The 16,684-nt window shown below is 36.6% G+C and overlaps 1 protein-coding gene across 1 annotated transcript in view; it reads right to left on the reverse strand.

The window, feature by feature from the left end:
* GALNT13 (polypeptide N-acetylgalactosaminyltransferase 13) overlaps window positions 1–16,684 on the reverse strand; it is a 559,439-nt gene that overhangs the window by 336,193 nt on the left and 206,562 nt on the right. Inside the window, exon 4 of the mRNA XM_019922237.3 lies at window positions 13,271–13,439. Within this exon, the coding sequence (XP_019777796.1) occupies window positions 13,271–13,439 (169 nt within the window). The remainder of the gene's footprint in view (window positions 1–13,270; window positions 13,440–16,684) is intronic.

Raw genomic sequence — 16,684 nt, forward strand, 5'->3', positions numbered from 1 at the left:
TCTGGAAACTGGTCCCACAACAGTGCGCATATACTTGTAGGGGAGTGAAAACACTTTGGGTTATTCACCTTGGGTTAGTACCAGAGGACAGCCAATTAAACTGACAAAAGAAAGAGTAACAGGAGAAAATGCATATAAATTTTATTTTGATGTTAATGTTTTGGTTTTTATGTATATGGAGGTCTTTTAGAAAATAGAGGAAGACCCAAAAGAAGTGGTTAAACTCGGGCTGGGGTTGGGGGTCTTAGATGTCATTTTAACAAATGGTGATGAATCATGGAAAAGACAAAGGAAAAGGTATTTGGGATTTAGGGGTGGTAAAATGTTGGAAGGCAAATATATGGGGGAAACTAACAGAAGATAAGGGTTATTTAGTAAGGTTGAGTTTATGCAGAGTCATCTCAGTGCCATGTCCATCACCAGTGATAAAGGTTATTGTTCCTTTTCTTGTTCAAGAGACAGGGGCATCTTCACAAGGGAAACTTGCCTTGCTTTTAGGCAGACGAGGGAGGGAGGACAGCTTTTCCTGTGCCTGTTTTTTCTAAATTGCCTTTAGTCAAAATAATCTTCATGCCAAAGTGGTATATTTAAAGATGGCATATTCTGATCCCCTTCATAATTAACACTACTGAACTATATATTTAAAAATAGTTAAGATGGTAAATTTTGTTTTGTATAGATTATAATTTTTAAAAAGTCAAAGTAATAGTTGTTAGAAAATTAAATAGATTGTTGAGAGGTAGTTCAGGTGTAAATGGAGTTATGCAGCATGCTTTCTACCTACAGTGGTACACAAATGTATCCCTGAAAACATACCTAGACACGTTGTAATCAACTTTCTTATTTGAAAGGAAAGTTACAGTGAAACAGTATTATTATTTCAAACATAATAATAATACCTATCACCTCTATCTTCTTCAAATAAATATATATAAATGTATATATTTATGTGCAAACACACAGAGACAGAGATTCTTACATACCACTTCTAATTGGGGAAGTGAAATTAATTTTACACATGAGCACATTACATAAATCAAAGTATTATAGAAATTATTATTATCTTCAGAGGCAAAATTTTTGCCAGCATATGAAAGTTGTAGTAATTCTCAAATTATAAAGAAAAGATGTGGAACAGAGTTCAGAAATCCAATTAATAGTCTCACTTTCTATGTCTCCTTGTGCAATCAATGCTACATTTATGGTATTTTAATTCATAGGAAAGACAATCCATATAAAGGTATACTTATGAGATTGAGCACAGAAAAAATATATACTATGGCTTATTTCTGACGTAGTAAATAAGGTCTTTGTCCTTTGAGAGCATCTTATTCAGAATTTGTATGCTACAGCTCCTTTCCACTAATATCGCAAGACCGCTAGAGTCTTTTTCTCTTTATCAGCTTGCAAGTGTGCATAAGTAAGAAGCAGTTATTTGTCTAGGATATAAATAGCTGAAATAAATTTCCAATTTCCTCATTTTTTTCCCTGATGAAATATATTTAAATGCCAGCTGCATTATAACCTTCAAACAACTCAATACCAGAACTTGAAGTGCTATTAAATGTCTGAATACAAGTAAATGCTAAAAAACCTTAACATTTTGTTTTAATTGGCCACAGCTATTTTATAAATATTCACTCAATAATTACTGTTAATTTCTTATTCAAAAAGAATGGCAGAGTAAAGGGAGAAGCCAATTGCTTAAAAAGTTTCCTTGCTTAGTCCTAAAAAAAGAAGGCTAGGACATAAAAGAATTCCACAGAATAATAATGATAATGAATCTAAAAATTTCACTAGGAACTCAGCACAATTCTATCCTTCATCATTTTTGGTGTGTTCATACGATACTATAATTTGTTGTTTATGTAGTGCTCGCTTCGGCAGCACATATACTAATTTGTTGTTTATGTAAATATATTCTTTTTACTCTTCACAGTCAGGGGCTATTATATCCATTTTCTTGTTCTCAAGGCTAAACCTATATTAGGTAAATGACAGGGATTGGCTGGTTAACTAACTGATTACTTGGTTTCATCAGTAAAGCAAACTGGGGCTTAGAAAATTAATGGCTTACCCAAGATTCAGTAGGAAGCCACAGAGCCAGATCTTAAACCTATGTGTTTTGGCTCCATACCTAGAGATTTTCCCCCTAATTATTTAAAAAATTTCTCCACTGTAGGCTTTTTGTTCCACCTATTTGTTTTGCATATAATGGAATAGAGTCATGTATGTCATCGATTATAATCATTGTCATATTGTTTTCTCTGCTTCAGAAAAGCCGAGGCATGGGATAACATTGGCTACAGACAGCTTTTGCAAACCAAATTGTGATTTTTGCTGGATTTCATGGAAATATAGCTCAAACACTCTTTTCAAAAAATGATACAAATACACACACATGCACAAACAAACATACATCTATGCATTTGCTTAACATTTGTTCCATTGCTTTTGTGTCTTTACGGAGTTTTATATATGCATAAGTCTGCTATATTTCTAGCATTGTCTGTTTCAGGATCCCAGTAAATATGTAACAGCTCTGTGTATCAGTAAAAGGAAATTATAACATTTAGTTGCTTAAGGTCCACTCAGGTTACTCAAATGAGAGTTTCTTAAAGAGGCTTCCCCTTACTGCTCTATTCTCTATCACTTACCATTCTTCATTCTTTTATTTGTTCTAAATTCCATGAAGCAGAGACTTACTACTAGTTTTATTTACTGCTATATCCCCAGCACACAGAACAGTATTTGGCACATAGCAGCATATTAGGTGCTAAAATAATGTGTTTAATATCACTTAATGTGTTTAATCACTTAGTTTGGTAATATATTCTCTATTTAAATATTATTTGAAAACTCTTACATTGAAAACCAAACAAAATGACACTTATTTACTTGCTTATTTAAACAGAAATATTTAGGCCCAGTTTCTTAAATTCAAACTATATCAATTTACAAAATATTAGACCTGTAATAGATGAGAAACATGTTAACTAATCCCTAATGCTGATCCATCAACGTAAGTTGCTAGTCATTTTTCGCAATGTTCTGAGTAGAATTTTATGACATTGTACTATTTTTTTTTAATTTATGGAGGATGGGCAAAGGGGAGAGAGGATTGGTTATATCTGTCAGGAATTTTATTTATATTTATATAGATATAACCACAAGAATCCCAGAAACTGAGGGCCTTCAAAAAAGTAAGAAATTTGGTAAGTGCTTCAGCCTTGACTGTACTTAAAATATCCAAGTACCATGATTATTTGTGATACTATCATTTTATGTCCCTCAAATAATTAAAGATAATATATAAGTGTAATATAAAATTTAATAAATATATTAAGTAAAGAAGCAAATTAATATAAAAATTTAAACACCCCTAGGGATGGACATTCTAGAACTTAACTCCAATTTGTCCTGATATTTCATCACAATTGCCTCCATGGAAAAACAGTTTTTATTTAGTTTCTTCTCTTTGAAAACATGGGATATTTACTTAGATTTATTCCTCTTGTAAAACAATTAATAAAGACAAACCTCAATTAAACAGGGTCAGGATATCAGAAGGGGGAGCTCTCATGCCCCGCATTGACAGTGGAGACCAACAGGAAGAAGAGAGACTCCCCTTCTTTCCCAGCAACAACTCAGCCAATGAAAAGCCATGGACTTTTTTTTCCCACCCTCCCAACTTCCTTTTCCTCTCTATAATAGTGTCTCCCTTTCCTTGCTGTGCAGGGACTTGCCTGTGGTTTGCCATGTTTGTAGACCCTGAATTGCAATTCTCTGCTGATCTGAATAAGCGCCTCTTTGTTGGAGATGGCAGTCTATTTGCTTCAGGTCAAAATTTTGGTGGCTCTTTCAGGGACCAGAGGAGACTCCCTATGGCTCCAGGGCTGGGGAACAAACAGGGGTGGTACCCACAGTTGAGCCCATTGCTTCTCACTGCATTTCTCGCCAGCACTGGAATTTGAAGTTTTTCCTGGATTCAAGCTCACATCCTCTTGTGTTTGAAGCCCTGCAGGCTTTATTCAGGATCTATTTAAAGGCTTTGTCTTTCTGCTTAAGGTTTTGTTCTGTGTGTAACTACTCCTTTGGCACTTTGGTGTGATCTTGAGATCAGACTGTTTCAACTGAACCTGTCTAAAAATGCCTTTGGCTCAATTCTTTCAGGAAGGGGCCGCTTCAGATGAAACTGTTCTGGTTTTTCAACTTTTGGCCTATTCCTTTAGAAGGGCTATCCTCTGAAGACTGCCTAAAAAACAAAAAAAAGCCTTCAGCCTGGCTCCTCCAGGACCAATGTTTTCTAAGGACTGGCTAGGACTGGCTTGCAAGCTTTTGAATTAAGCCATTTGTTCTACAAACTGTTTAAACTGTTTGAAAATTTTCTTTGCTCTAAAGGAAAAACCTCTAGGAAATGGGATCCCAGTTATCTAGCTTTTTTGAGGGTGCCTTCCCTATAGGGACTCCAGCTAATTTTATTTTTAAAACCAAGGTCCTTCCCCATGCACAATTTCTAAATAAATGCACTGACTTGACCAAAGGCAATTTAGAATCTCAACGGCCATGATGGGGAACTTCTGAAATCCCTAAACTTAATTTCCTTAAAACTGAACTGGTTCAAAAATTTCCAAAACTGACTGGAACACTTATTTCAATTGGTATTTTGAGGCTTCCCAATGTTATCAGGTATCTAAAATTGCCTCTCTGCAAATTATGATTTTAAGGTTAACTAAGGCAAACAAATGATTAAAGAGAGAAACAATGGCTCCCAAAGCCCCAGGTTCTCCTTCCTTGGCTTCTTTGTCTTAGGCTCTGCTTCTAGTCCCATCTTGTCTCGATTGCTCTTCTCATTATGTCCAGACTCCACCTTTAGTGCCATCTTCCTCCATCCATGCTACGCTGCCTCCAATATACCCTCAATTCCTCCATACTTAATTTTCTTGCCAATCTTTCCCTTTTCTCTGAAACTCTCCCCACTCCCTTTTCCTCTTAAAGTTGTCAGAACATGCACCTTTCAAGTTAAGCTTTCTGAGGTTCCAGAGGCTAAACCCTTAGGTTCTTATCTCCCTTGACTAAAGCTGAACTAGGAGCCATAGTCAAAGATTTTCTCAAAGTAACCAAAGATTCTCTCAGATGGTGGAGAAATTTATTATAGTCATTCAAACTTATCACCCTGGTTTCTCTGACTTATAACAGCTAGATCATATGCTTGTCAATTAAGGTCAGGTCTAGTATTGGATGAAAACCACTAACTGGGAAAGTTCTGCAAGGTCACTAGAATTATAACCAGGAGAACAGCCCACTAACTTATCACATGATCAGTCTCAGGCAATTGCTAGATGATGTCATTGAGCAATTCCTAGAGTTTTTCCAAAGCCTGTTGATTAGAAAAGAATTCAGGCTTGCACATAGAAATATGTTGAACCTGTTCATGATTTTTTATTATTGAATTCAGATTGTTTTTAAAGAAAATTCTGGTCTTCCTTCAGATGTTGATTCCATCCAAGTAGCTCATAACTCTAGTTTATTAATGGGCTGAACCGGGACCTCTTCCTTCTAATAAAAAGGACCCAGATGGAATGGGAAACTATGTCCACTCCACATTTACTTAATCTGGAAAGTAGCTCTCTTACTCTAGATGAGTCATCTCCGGAGAAGGCCACCAAATTCTTCATCTTCAATTCCAGCAAATGGAAGCTCTGACACAAAACGAAAACCCTCTAGTTTCTGCTATTAATGCAAAGAGCCAGAACACTGGAAAAGAGACTATTACAAATGTAAGCACTTCAGGCACCTTCAGCCCTCTAACCAGCCTTCCCAACGTCCTTATGCTCAATGACAGGGTTCTGGGGATCTACAGGGGTTCTTCCCAGTTCTCCCTCCTAACTGACTTGGAGAAACATTTCTTCTGATTGGGGATGAATCTCTTCCCGTCATAAATGACACCGCAGCCACATGCCTAGTGCTCAACCCCACTATTATAAAGCAACCCCTCCCTCGGAGTACTAAAACAGTTCAAATAGTGGGGATTTCTAATGAACCTCAAGAGGTCCTTGTCTCTGAACCTATTCCCTTTTGTTTAGGCCCTTTGAGAGATGCCCACTCTTTTATCCTTAGTTCCTCTGCCCCATTCACTTATTAAACAGAGGCTTAGAGAAGCATCACGCCAGAATTTATTTCTCCCAGAGGGGAAATAATTCTAGAAATTGACAGTAGTCATCAAAATAACCCCCAGGTGAATTAAATAGCCCTTTGACATCTTTTATTTGTTCCTACTCTGATGGTACTAAAGCAGATCCTGAAAACACTGGTCACTTGTCCCTACTGAATCAACTACCACTTTCCATATGGGCAAAATCTCCAACTGATGTGACAAAATTCACAGCGCACCTCCAGTCAAAATTCAATTAGATACTTCAAAACCTCTTCCCAGAATTAATCAATATCCTATACGTAAAGAAGCCCTTCAAGGCATAAAGTCCATAACAGAAGATTATGTGGCTCAAGGACTCATTATCCCTTGTTCTAGCCCTTGTAACACTGCCATTTTACTGGTGAGAACACCTTAAGGGCTGAGGGTAGAGGTTTGTCCAGGACCTCAGAGCAATAAATAACATTGTTATCCCTGGACACCCTATTGTTCCTAACCCTCATACCTTACTAACATCCATTCCCACTGGAAGTAAATTCTTTAATGTAATTGAGTTATGCAATTACATGCACTTGGGAAGAAAAAACAATTCACCTGGGCAGTAATGCCTTAGGTTTTACTGAGAGTCCTTCTTATTTCTTGCAAATCCTGAAGGCGAATCCGGATGACATCAAGTTCCCTAGAGGTTCTACCCTGTTGCAATATCTGGATGATTTGTTTCTTTACTCTCCTTCTCAAGTCCCCTCACAGGAAGACAGCATCCTCTTGTTAAAGCCTTTAGCCTTAAAGGGACATAAGGTCACCAAAGGAAAATTGCAGTTTGGCCAAACCCAGGTTTGATATTTTCTTTTTAAAAATTTTTGGCTGCACTGGGTCTTCATTGCTGCACACCAGCTTTCTTTAGTTGCGGTGAGTGGGGGCTACTCTTCGTTGGAGTGCATGGGCTTCTCACTGTGGTGGCTTCCCTTGCTGCAGAGCACAGGATCTAGGTGCACGAGCTTCAGTAGTTGTGGCATGCAGGCTCAGTAGTAGCAGCTCGCGGGCTCTAGAGAGCAGGCTCAGTAGTTGTTGTGCATGGGCTTAGTTGCTCCATGGCATGTGGGATCTTCCCAGACCAGGGCTTGAACCCATGTCCCCTGCATTGGCAGGCAGATTCTTAACCACTGTGCCACCAGGGAAGTCCCCCAGGTTTGATCTTTAGGGCATATGCTATCAAAAACAGGGCTCTGCCTAGATCCACAGAGACTTCATGGTATCCTAAGTTTCCCCCAAACCAAAAGTAAGCACCAACTGTGAGGTTTCCTTGGGCTACTTGATTCTTGCCAAAATTGGATTTGAAATTTCTCTCTTATAACCAAACCTCTGTATGTTTTACTCAACAATAACAACCCTAACCCAATTTTATCCAGTTTTATGGAAAGAACTGGAAGACACAGCTTTCAAGGCCCTAAAGGAAAGTTTGATGAAGCAACCTGTCCTTTGGCATCCCAATTATCAGATTCCTTTTTCCTTTTTGTATATGAAAAGGAAAGGAAAGCCGTTGGGGTACTCACCCAAAAATATGGAGACCAACATCGACTCATAGGTATTATAGCCAGCAACGAGACCCTGTGACACCGGGATACACATCTTGCCTTAGTGCCATATCAACCACTGCCTTTTTGGTTAAAGCCACCAAGAAAATTGTTGTGGAATTCCCTTTAACTATTTTTGTACCCGATGCATTAGAAGCCCTCCTGAATTCTCACCACATTCAATATTTCTCCGCCAGCCATCTTACCTCCTATGAAGTCCTTTTGTTAACTGCCCTTCACATAACTCTTTTCTTTTATAATAACCTTAACCTGGCTACTCTTCTCCCCTCCATCACCCACAAAGTTCCTCATGACTGCTTAACACTGATGGACCACCTCCTGACTCCTCATAATGATATATCAGAAATTGTATTAGGTAATGTTGCCTTCTGAAGGTTCACCAATGGTTCTTATTTTAAAGGTGACAACGGCAAATAGTGCTCTGAGTATGCTGGCATAATTTGTTTTGATGTTGTTGAGGCAGCGTCTTTTTCTGTGGCTACTTCAGCTCAACAGGCTGAATTACACACTCTTACATGGGCCTGAACTTTAGCCAGGGACAAGACTGTTTATACTGACAGCAGATAGGCTTTTGAAGTAGCTCATGATTTTGGAATGTTGTGGAAGCAACATTTCCACAACATCCTTATTTCCAGTGGAAATAACATTGAAAATGGCCCTTATGTTCAGGAATTATTGTGCACAATAATGTTACCTGCCATTTTAGCTATTATTAAATTCTGGGATAGTCTAAACTTGAAATCTCTGGACGCTAAGAGAAATTACCTTGCTGATATTTCTGCAAGGAATGCTGTCCTTAAAGGGACCAACAGCATCCAAACCTCTGTCGTGGTCCAAAAGGTATTTCCAAATTATCCAAATGATAATTTAGAAAAACTGGCTAGAGAGGTCCAACAATTGGCCTCAGAAAAGGAAAAACAAGATTGGAAATTCAATTATTGTTGGTTTGATAAAAAGAGAAAGCTCTGGTTTGAACCAAATAACGATGCAGGCCTACCCGAGACTCTAAAATGCTCACTTCTCACTACTATACGTGCATTAAACCATTGATCTACTGACAAAAATGATAACCTTCATGAATCAATATTGGTGGGGAAACATTAACAGGGCCACAAAAAGTGCCTACCTACCTCACTTGTTCCACTTGTCCAAAGTACAGCCCAGGGAAGTCTGTTCCTACTGCTCCCAGACATTTTAAACTGCCAGATGGACCATTTGAGGTCTAGCAACTGGATTTCACACAACTTCCTCTGTCTAATGGATATAAATATGTTTCAGTCACAGTCTATATGTCTTCACCGTGGACTGAAACCTTCCCTTGCAGACCATTTACTGCCTATTCTGTGGCTAAAGTTGGGAAAGATTATTCCTTCCCGGAAGAAGTCTTCTTGAGTTTCATAGTGTTCGAGTAACCCATTTTATTGGCCAGGTGCTTTGCCAAGTCTTGGCTGTTTGGATGGTTTTACAGCACTGTCACTGGTGTGGACTGTTGCCTCAATCCTCTGGTTTAGAAGAACACACTCAGTGCATCATTAAGACTCAACTGGCAAAATTTGTAGAGGCTCTCCAAATAGCTTGGCCAGAAGCACTGTGGCTGGTCCTTCTAAATCTCAGATTCACCCCTTTTTGAACTCATAAACTCTCACCCTTTGAGATAGTGATAGAATCCCAGTGCACTTGGCTCTTGCTTCTTTTGACCCACAACTGCTAAAAGGAAAGACCCTCCAATACTGCAAAGACCTAATTCATTCTATTAAAAACCACTATGAGTTTTCGAAGAGCAATCTATTCACAGTGCACCCTTGCGAGACGAAGATCTCAAGCATCATACCTTGCAACCTGAGATTTTTTCTATTGAAAAAGACACTTCCAGAAGTACTCTCTTCAACTTTGCTGGAAAGGTCACTATCAGGTTACTGCTAAGCAACCCTTGTGCCATGGAACCCCCAGGAATAGACTCTTGGATTTCCATGACATACCTAAAAAAGAGCGCCAAGCACTGACTGGACCTGCACATAATTTGGTGGCCTAAAAGTAAAAAAAATTCCCAGTATTGGAGGAGAGGACATCTGATGAGACAGTGTTCCCAAGATATCCAGAGCAGGCCTGTTGGAAGTTTGTTGCTAAACCTTTGATAATGATATAACACAGCAGATGATCTCCAGTTTCTATGATCTTGACAACATAGAGACTTTAAATAATAATGCCTTAGAGTTCTCCCTCCTAACCCTCCTTGTTACCTGAATATGACTTTAATAGGTTTCCAATCTGAGCACTTTCCTTCTGACATGAGACACCACCCAGGAAAGATCCTTCCTGACACTGAGGGACAAAAAGCCACTGAAACCTGAAAACCTGACTCTTGATCAGTGATGCTTTTAGAGAAAGATCATGATCAAAAGAGGGATATGTAAAAAAATTAATAAACAGAAACCTCAAGTAAAAATAGAGCTTGGGCATCAGAAAGGGGAGTCTCATACCCTGCAAGAATAGCAGAGCCCAACTGGACAAAGAAAGACTTCTTTCCTGGCAAGAACTCAGCCATTGAAATGCCATGGACTCTTTGTTTACTACAGTCCTCCCAACTTCCTTTTTCACTCTATAAAAGAGTTCTCCTTCCCTTGCTGTGTGGGGACTTGCATGTGCCTTGCCATGGTCACAGACCCTGAACTGCAATTCTCTGCTGATCCTAAATAAACCCATTTTTGCTGGAGAAATATCTAGCCGTCTATTTGTTTCAGGTAAACACTCTGAACACATCTTCAAATATTTGTAGATTGATATTAAAGCCAAACAACATTAAACTATTTGGACAATTTTCTGCATGCAGTCATAAAATATGCTGAGATATTTTAATAAATTCACAGTATGGGCAGTTCAGACCCTTTCTAAATAAATATCAACTCAAGTTTTCACTAAAATAAGATCTTTTTAAACTAATTATTTATAAATCCCATCTTTTTATATCTTGATATTTCAGTCATCACTGAGTCTAGCTTTATGTGTCATCTCATGAGATGTAACTATCCAAAAACTGAACTGTAATACCAAAATTGGAAAAAATATAGTTTTCTATATCAAATGAGTATTAACAGCTTTTTACATCTTTTAAATAAGTTTGGATATCTGATTCATGGTGTGTTTCTCAACATTAGTTGTTCCCAGGCAGTCACACAATTGAGTCATTCAAGATGACTTGCAAATGTCCTCAGTGAACTTCACACACACTTTATGATTTGTCTAGCAATTGTAGATGGTATTTCTTTCTTTCTTTCTTTCTTTTTTCTAATTGCATACACTGTGATGTCATAAAAATAAAACAGGAAATGATTTATTTCACTACTATTATTTGCAAAATCTCAAAATTCAAGCAATAATATCTACAGTAGGTATGGCATTTTTTTATAGTTTTTATACTGAGATTTGAATCCTGTATTTTTTTTTTTTTTTTTTTTTTTTTTTTTGCGTTATGTGGGCCTCTCACTGTCGTGGCCTCTCTCGTTGCGGAGCACAGGCTCCGGACACGCCGGCCCAGCGGCCATGGCCCACGGGCCCAGCCGCTCCGCGGCACGTGGGATCCCCCCGGACCAGGGCACGAACCCGCGTCCCCCGCATCGGCAGGTGGACTCCCAACCACTGCGCCACCAGGGAAGCCCTGAATCCTGTATTTTTTAACTTTTTTTTTTTTTTTTTTTGTGGTACGCGGGCCTCTCACTGTTGTGGCCTCTCCCGTTGCGGAGCACAGGCTCCGGATGCGCAGGCTCAGCGGCCATGGCTCACGGGCCCAGCCGCTCCGCGGCATGTGGGATCTTCCCGGACCAGGGCATGAACCCGTGTCCCCTGCATCGGCAGGCGGACTCTCAAGCACTGCGCCACCAGGGAAGCCCTGAATCCTACATTTTTTAAATGTTGAATTGTTCCATAGTTTAAGACTTAAATCTTCAAGTACTTAATACACTCAGTAATTCTTAAAACAAGTAATACCACTGGCCACAAATATTTTAAATGGAAGCTCAATAATGATGTTGCTTCTTTTTTACTTTTGTGACAGCTCTGTATTAAAATAGTTCTTACCTTAATTTTATACCAGATCTGATATAAAATTTAATGTTATATGTTCTGATAGTTGAAAATGAAGATTTAAAAAGATTTGAAATAGTGTGTACATGGTTTTCCTGAACACATAAGTATCATATTTTCCCATTTTATCACAACATAGTATACAAAACAAGGTAATAAATGCAACATTATAACATTATGAACTCAGCATATAAAATGCTCAAAATTACTTAGAAGAATATGCTCACTGTATATCTTTAAAAATTCAAATGTATCTACGCATATACAAACACACACATACAAATAAGGACCGAACTACCTGTAAAATTATTTAGGCCTCTGGAATGCAAAAATGTTAAATTTGATGCTTAAGCTATTTGCTAGGAACCAAAAATATCCATAATATGTAGTTACTTGTGGTTTTGTTGAGAGAGACATTTCAAAAGCATACAGGGGTATACAAAACCAGTTACTTTGCTATCAAATGAACCTTCTGACAACCCAGGCCAGCATCTCAACAAGGCTTGGATTAATTTATTTTGATCTTATTTGAAGTAATTCAGAAAGGAAAAAAAATCATGTTTAGTAAATATGTTAATGTCACCATCGCACTAATGTAATATAACCCATTATATGTAGCAAACTTTGTAGGCATCAACTATGTATAGGCCATTACATGTCTAAAAGAACAAGTTCGTTTTAAATAGAAGTGTGTTCTGGAGGATATTTGTAAACTTGGAGATTTTCTAAAAACTGAGGACATATCTTTTCTAAGTGCCAAGAGTTTTCTTTATAAGAACTATATACAAGGATGACTACACTGCCACTAAATATTCTGATTTTTATTACCTCCATTTAAAATATGTTCAACTATCTAGAGCATGGCTTACAGTTAATCACATAAGTGTTAAATTCTTCAACATAATTTTTCATGCAGTATTATTATTTCCAAGTGAGTATTTCCTCCATGGCTGATAACTGAGCTTTCTAATTATATCGATAAATAGCATCATAAATTGCTAAAGAGCCCACAATAAATAATTTTAAAGGGTCAAAGAATCACACAGGCAGTTGGCTATTTTTATGCTGGAATAGCAAAGCGTATAGTTTTTCGAAGCAAAGTATAAGGGCTTTTTATACAGGCCAGAAAATAATTTATCAAAGATCATGTTTGCTCTATTTTTAGCAAGATAAAGCAAAGCAAAACAAAAAGACATCTCATGAAGGAAAAAACCTGTTAGGTTGGTGTATTCTGCAATGTCGTTGCAAGTAACATATTTTGCTCTGCCAGAGAAAGACAGTTCATATCTCTCATCATAGCACAGTTAATTCCTGCTATGGCAAAGGTATTCAGAACCATATAGTTCTAGATTTCAAATAATCTGAGTTAATTGAAGTTCTGAGATATTCTGAAATTTGGGGATTGCTAACATATAAGATTATAAAACAAATGTAAACTCACCCTTCTAATCTTACATCCGGCAAACTTCTGTTAAGGGCAATCAAATCGCTGGCCATAAGGTTAAACTGATTGATTTTAAACAGTTCTTTCATTTTCTCCTGGTCATCTTTAGGAATCAGCACAGCCTTTCCCATTTCTCCTGGCCCTTCTTGGTTTCTTGAAATAACAGCTGTAAGACACACACAGGTACACACATACATACAAACATACAGATAATGAACTGAAAATATAAACTCATGTGTTGGATTAGATTCTAAAGGGTATCACTTATAAACTGGCTTAATCATAAAATCATCAAATCTCTATTGCCACTTACAAACCATGCACTACACTAAAGAAACAACTTATTTTAATTCATTAACTCAATGCTGCATGTTGTCCTTCAAGTCTATCACATATCATATGATCTGACTAATCATTAAGACAATAATTAAGCAACACAAAACACCAAAACTTAAGACTTCTCTTTCATGTTTTTTAATACACTTATTAGAGAGGGATGAAGTTGAGCTCTGGGCAGACTAAGTTGTACAAAATGATAAAAGAGAAATTTTAAAAACTTACCAAGATTAATTTACTTTTACATCCACTTAAATATTTTGGTATTTCAAATATCTACTGCCATTATATCTTTATAAAAGCAAGCAAGGTTGGCAACGCTTTATCCCCATCAGAATTTGATTTCTTTGTCAAATCATTTTCAAATAAGTGAAAAGAACTTTCATAGCAGTGACATATAATTTTAAATGTCAAGTTGGATTTGGAGGCTATGTGTTCCATAACTGGAATTTCAGAGCAATATTCTGGGCTTGATTGTTTTTATTAAGAGCATTCAGGATTCTACACAAGCTAATGTTCTTGCCATTTCCTCCAAGTTATCACCACACAAATGTCCCTTCTAGCTATAAAATACATGGTTCAATGTGTGTGTGTGTGTAGGCACATGCATGCATGCATATGTCTGGATGTATGCTAATATATAGTAATAAGACAAGGTTCCAGTCAACCCTAATGTACCCTTAACTTACTTTTCATAATGATATTAAATTAGGTTACCATGAAAGAAACGTAGTTCTGGTCTTGACTCTTCCAATGTTTTGTTGTATTATAGCACCTAACACATTAATCTTACTGAGTTTAATTTCCATATACTTTAAAGGGCAAATATATGGACCCTGATCACTTTAAAATGTATTTAAAATTTAAAGAATATTAAAAAGCTAAAACTAGAAATATCATATTTCTAGTGGAATCCAGCAATTCCACTCCTGGGTATACATCCAGAAAAAACTAAAACAATAATTTGAAAAGATACATGCGCTGTACCTCAATGTTCATTGCAGCACTATGTATAAGAGCCAAGATATGGAAGCAACCCAAGTGCCCATCAACAGATGACTGGATTAAGAAGATGTGGCAAGCATATATATATACACACACACACATATATATATATGTATATGTATAGAATATTACTCAGCCATAAAAAAGAATGAAATATTGCCATTTGCAGCAATCTGGATAGACCTAGAGAATAGTATGCTTAGTGAAATAGGACCGACAGAAAAAGATGAATACTATATGATATTACTCATATGTGGGATCTAAAAAATAATACAAATGACTGTACATACTAAACAGAAACAGACTCATAGACATAGTAAACTTACTATGTTTACTATCTAAAAAATAATACAAATGAGTGTACATACTAAATAGAAACAGACTCATAGACATAGTAAACTTACTATGTTTACTATGTTTACTACTCACCCTACAAATTTAGGGTTACCAAAGGGGAAAGGGAGGGGGAGAGAGACAAATTAGGGGTATGAGATTAACAGATACAAACTACTATGCATAAAATAGATAAGCAACAGAATTTACTGTAGAGCACAGGGAATTATACCCAATATCTTGTAATAACCTAAAATGGAATATAATCTGCAAAAAAAAAAAGTTGAATCACTATGCTGGATACCTGAAACTAACACAATTTTGTAAGCCAACTATATACTTCAATACAAAATTAAAGGATAAAAAGCATGTGAAAATAATCCATAAATTACAGCATTTCATAGAATATAAATTCTAATATAATATAAGAATATGGTCAAAACTAGGGTAGAACACAATAAGGAGACTTTCCTCTGATTTGACCATAATTATAAAACATCAAAACTGATATTACCAGTACTAATACACAATGGGTCTTCCAGTAGATTATTTTCTGTGAAAGGTTATTCTGAGTTTGGAATGGCAGGAGTCAAACTATAAAAGAGACTTAGGCATCTCTGGGGAACTTCAGATACGGGTATCATGAAGGTAATTAGCCTGTAAATCCTCTTATATGTAGAAAAATGGTAAGAACCGGGAAATTTTTAAATGAAAAAGATATATGTATTCAACCTCAAACTATTAAAAAAAGTTATCTTAAAGCTTATGAAGACTCTCATTCACTTTAAGAAGCAAAAATAGAAATGATGGCAGGAATTTTATGAAAAAGCATGTTTTGTTCAATTTATGAATTAGAATTCTAACAGTAATATGTTCCCTCAGGAGTTAGTAAGCCTATTGTCTCTGAAATCAGATGGAGTTGTTGGCATTGGCTTTGGGTGAATTTGTGCTGCTGGTGAGATGCTGGACTTAGATAGGGCTTAAAGTACTTTTCATTTCTAGGATTTCTTTAAGTTTTGATTCCATAGAAACTGTTAAAAAGAATTTTTATAGTTTCCATAGGAGTCCTTCTAATTCTGAAGTAAAGGACATTATCAAGCTATATAATACTACCCACTGCCCATAGATATTTTATATATGTGTCTGTATCTATATCTATCTAGAAGGAAATAGATTTTCAATCTAGATTGGTAGAGATAGATAGGTAGATGATAGATATTTTACATATTCTGGTCTGTAACCTTAATGTCAGAAAATATAGGATTAATTTTTTTCTGGGAAAAAGAATTTTTGATTTTTGGTACATTAAAGAGAGCTTAAAGAATTTGAGGTTAAAAAAATTAGAATTTTTAGAAATTAAGAAAGCAATTCATTCACCATTCACAGTTCTTTAAAATGCCGTCTATAAATTCTAACAAAAACACCTTACATTGCAGAGAAAGGCACTAGCATCAATGCAATGCTACCAAGACTATGAAATAGATAGGAATGACTTTTACACTATGTAGAAAAACCATGGAGCTCAACTCCATCATTGTAGACAATGAAGATCAAGTTATAGCACATTGAAGTACTTGTTTTTTGTAATATATTCAAAGCTGTGACCATTTCCTTTGCTTAGCATTTTGAAAATTATAGTTTTGTCAGTGGTATGGTAGAGTAAGTATCTCATTTTGTAGTCTTATCAACAAAAATAAAATTGTCATAAACAGTATCCATATACTTAGAACTAGTTTG

Source organism: Tursiops truncatus, chromosome 7 (genome assembly GCF_011762595.2).
Source record: "Tursiops truncatus isolate mTurTru1 chromosome 7, mTurTru1.mat.Y, whole genome shotgun sequence".
NCBI classification, from domain to species: domain Eukaryota; kingdom Metazoa; phylum Chordata; class Mammalia; order Artiodactyla; family Delphinidae; genus Tursiops; species Tursiops truncatus.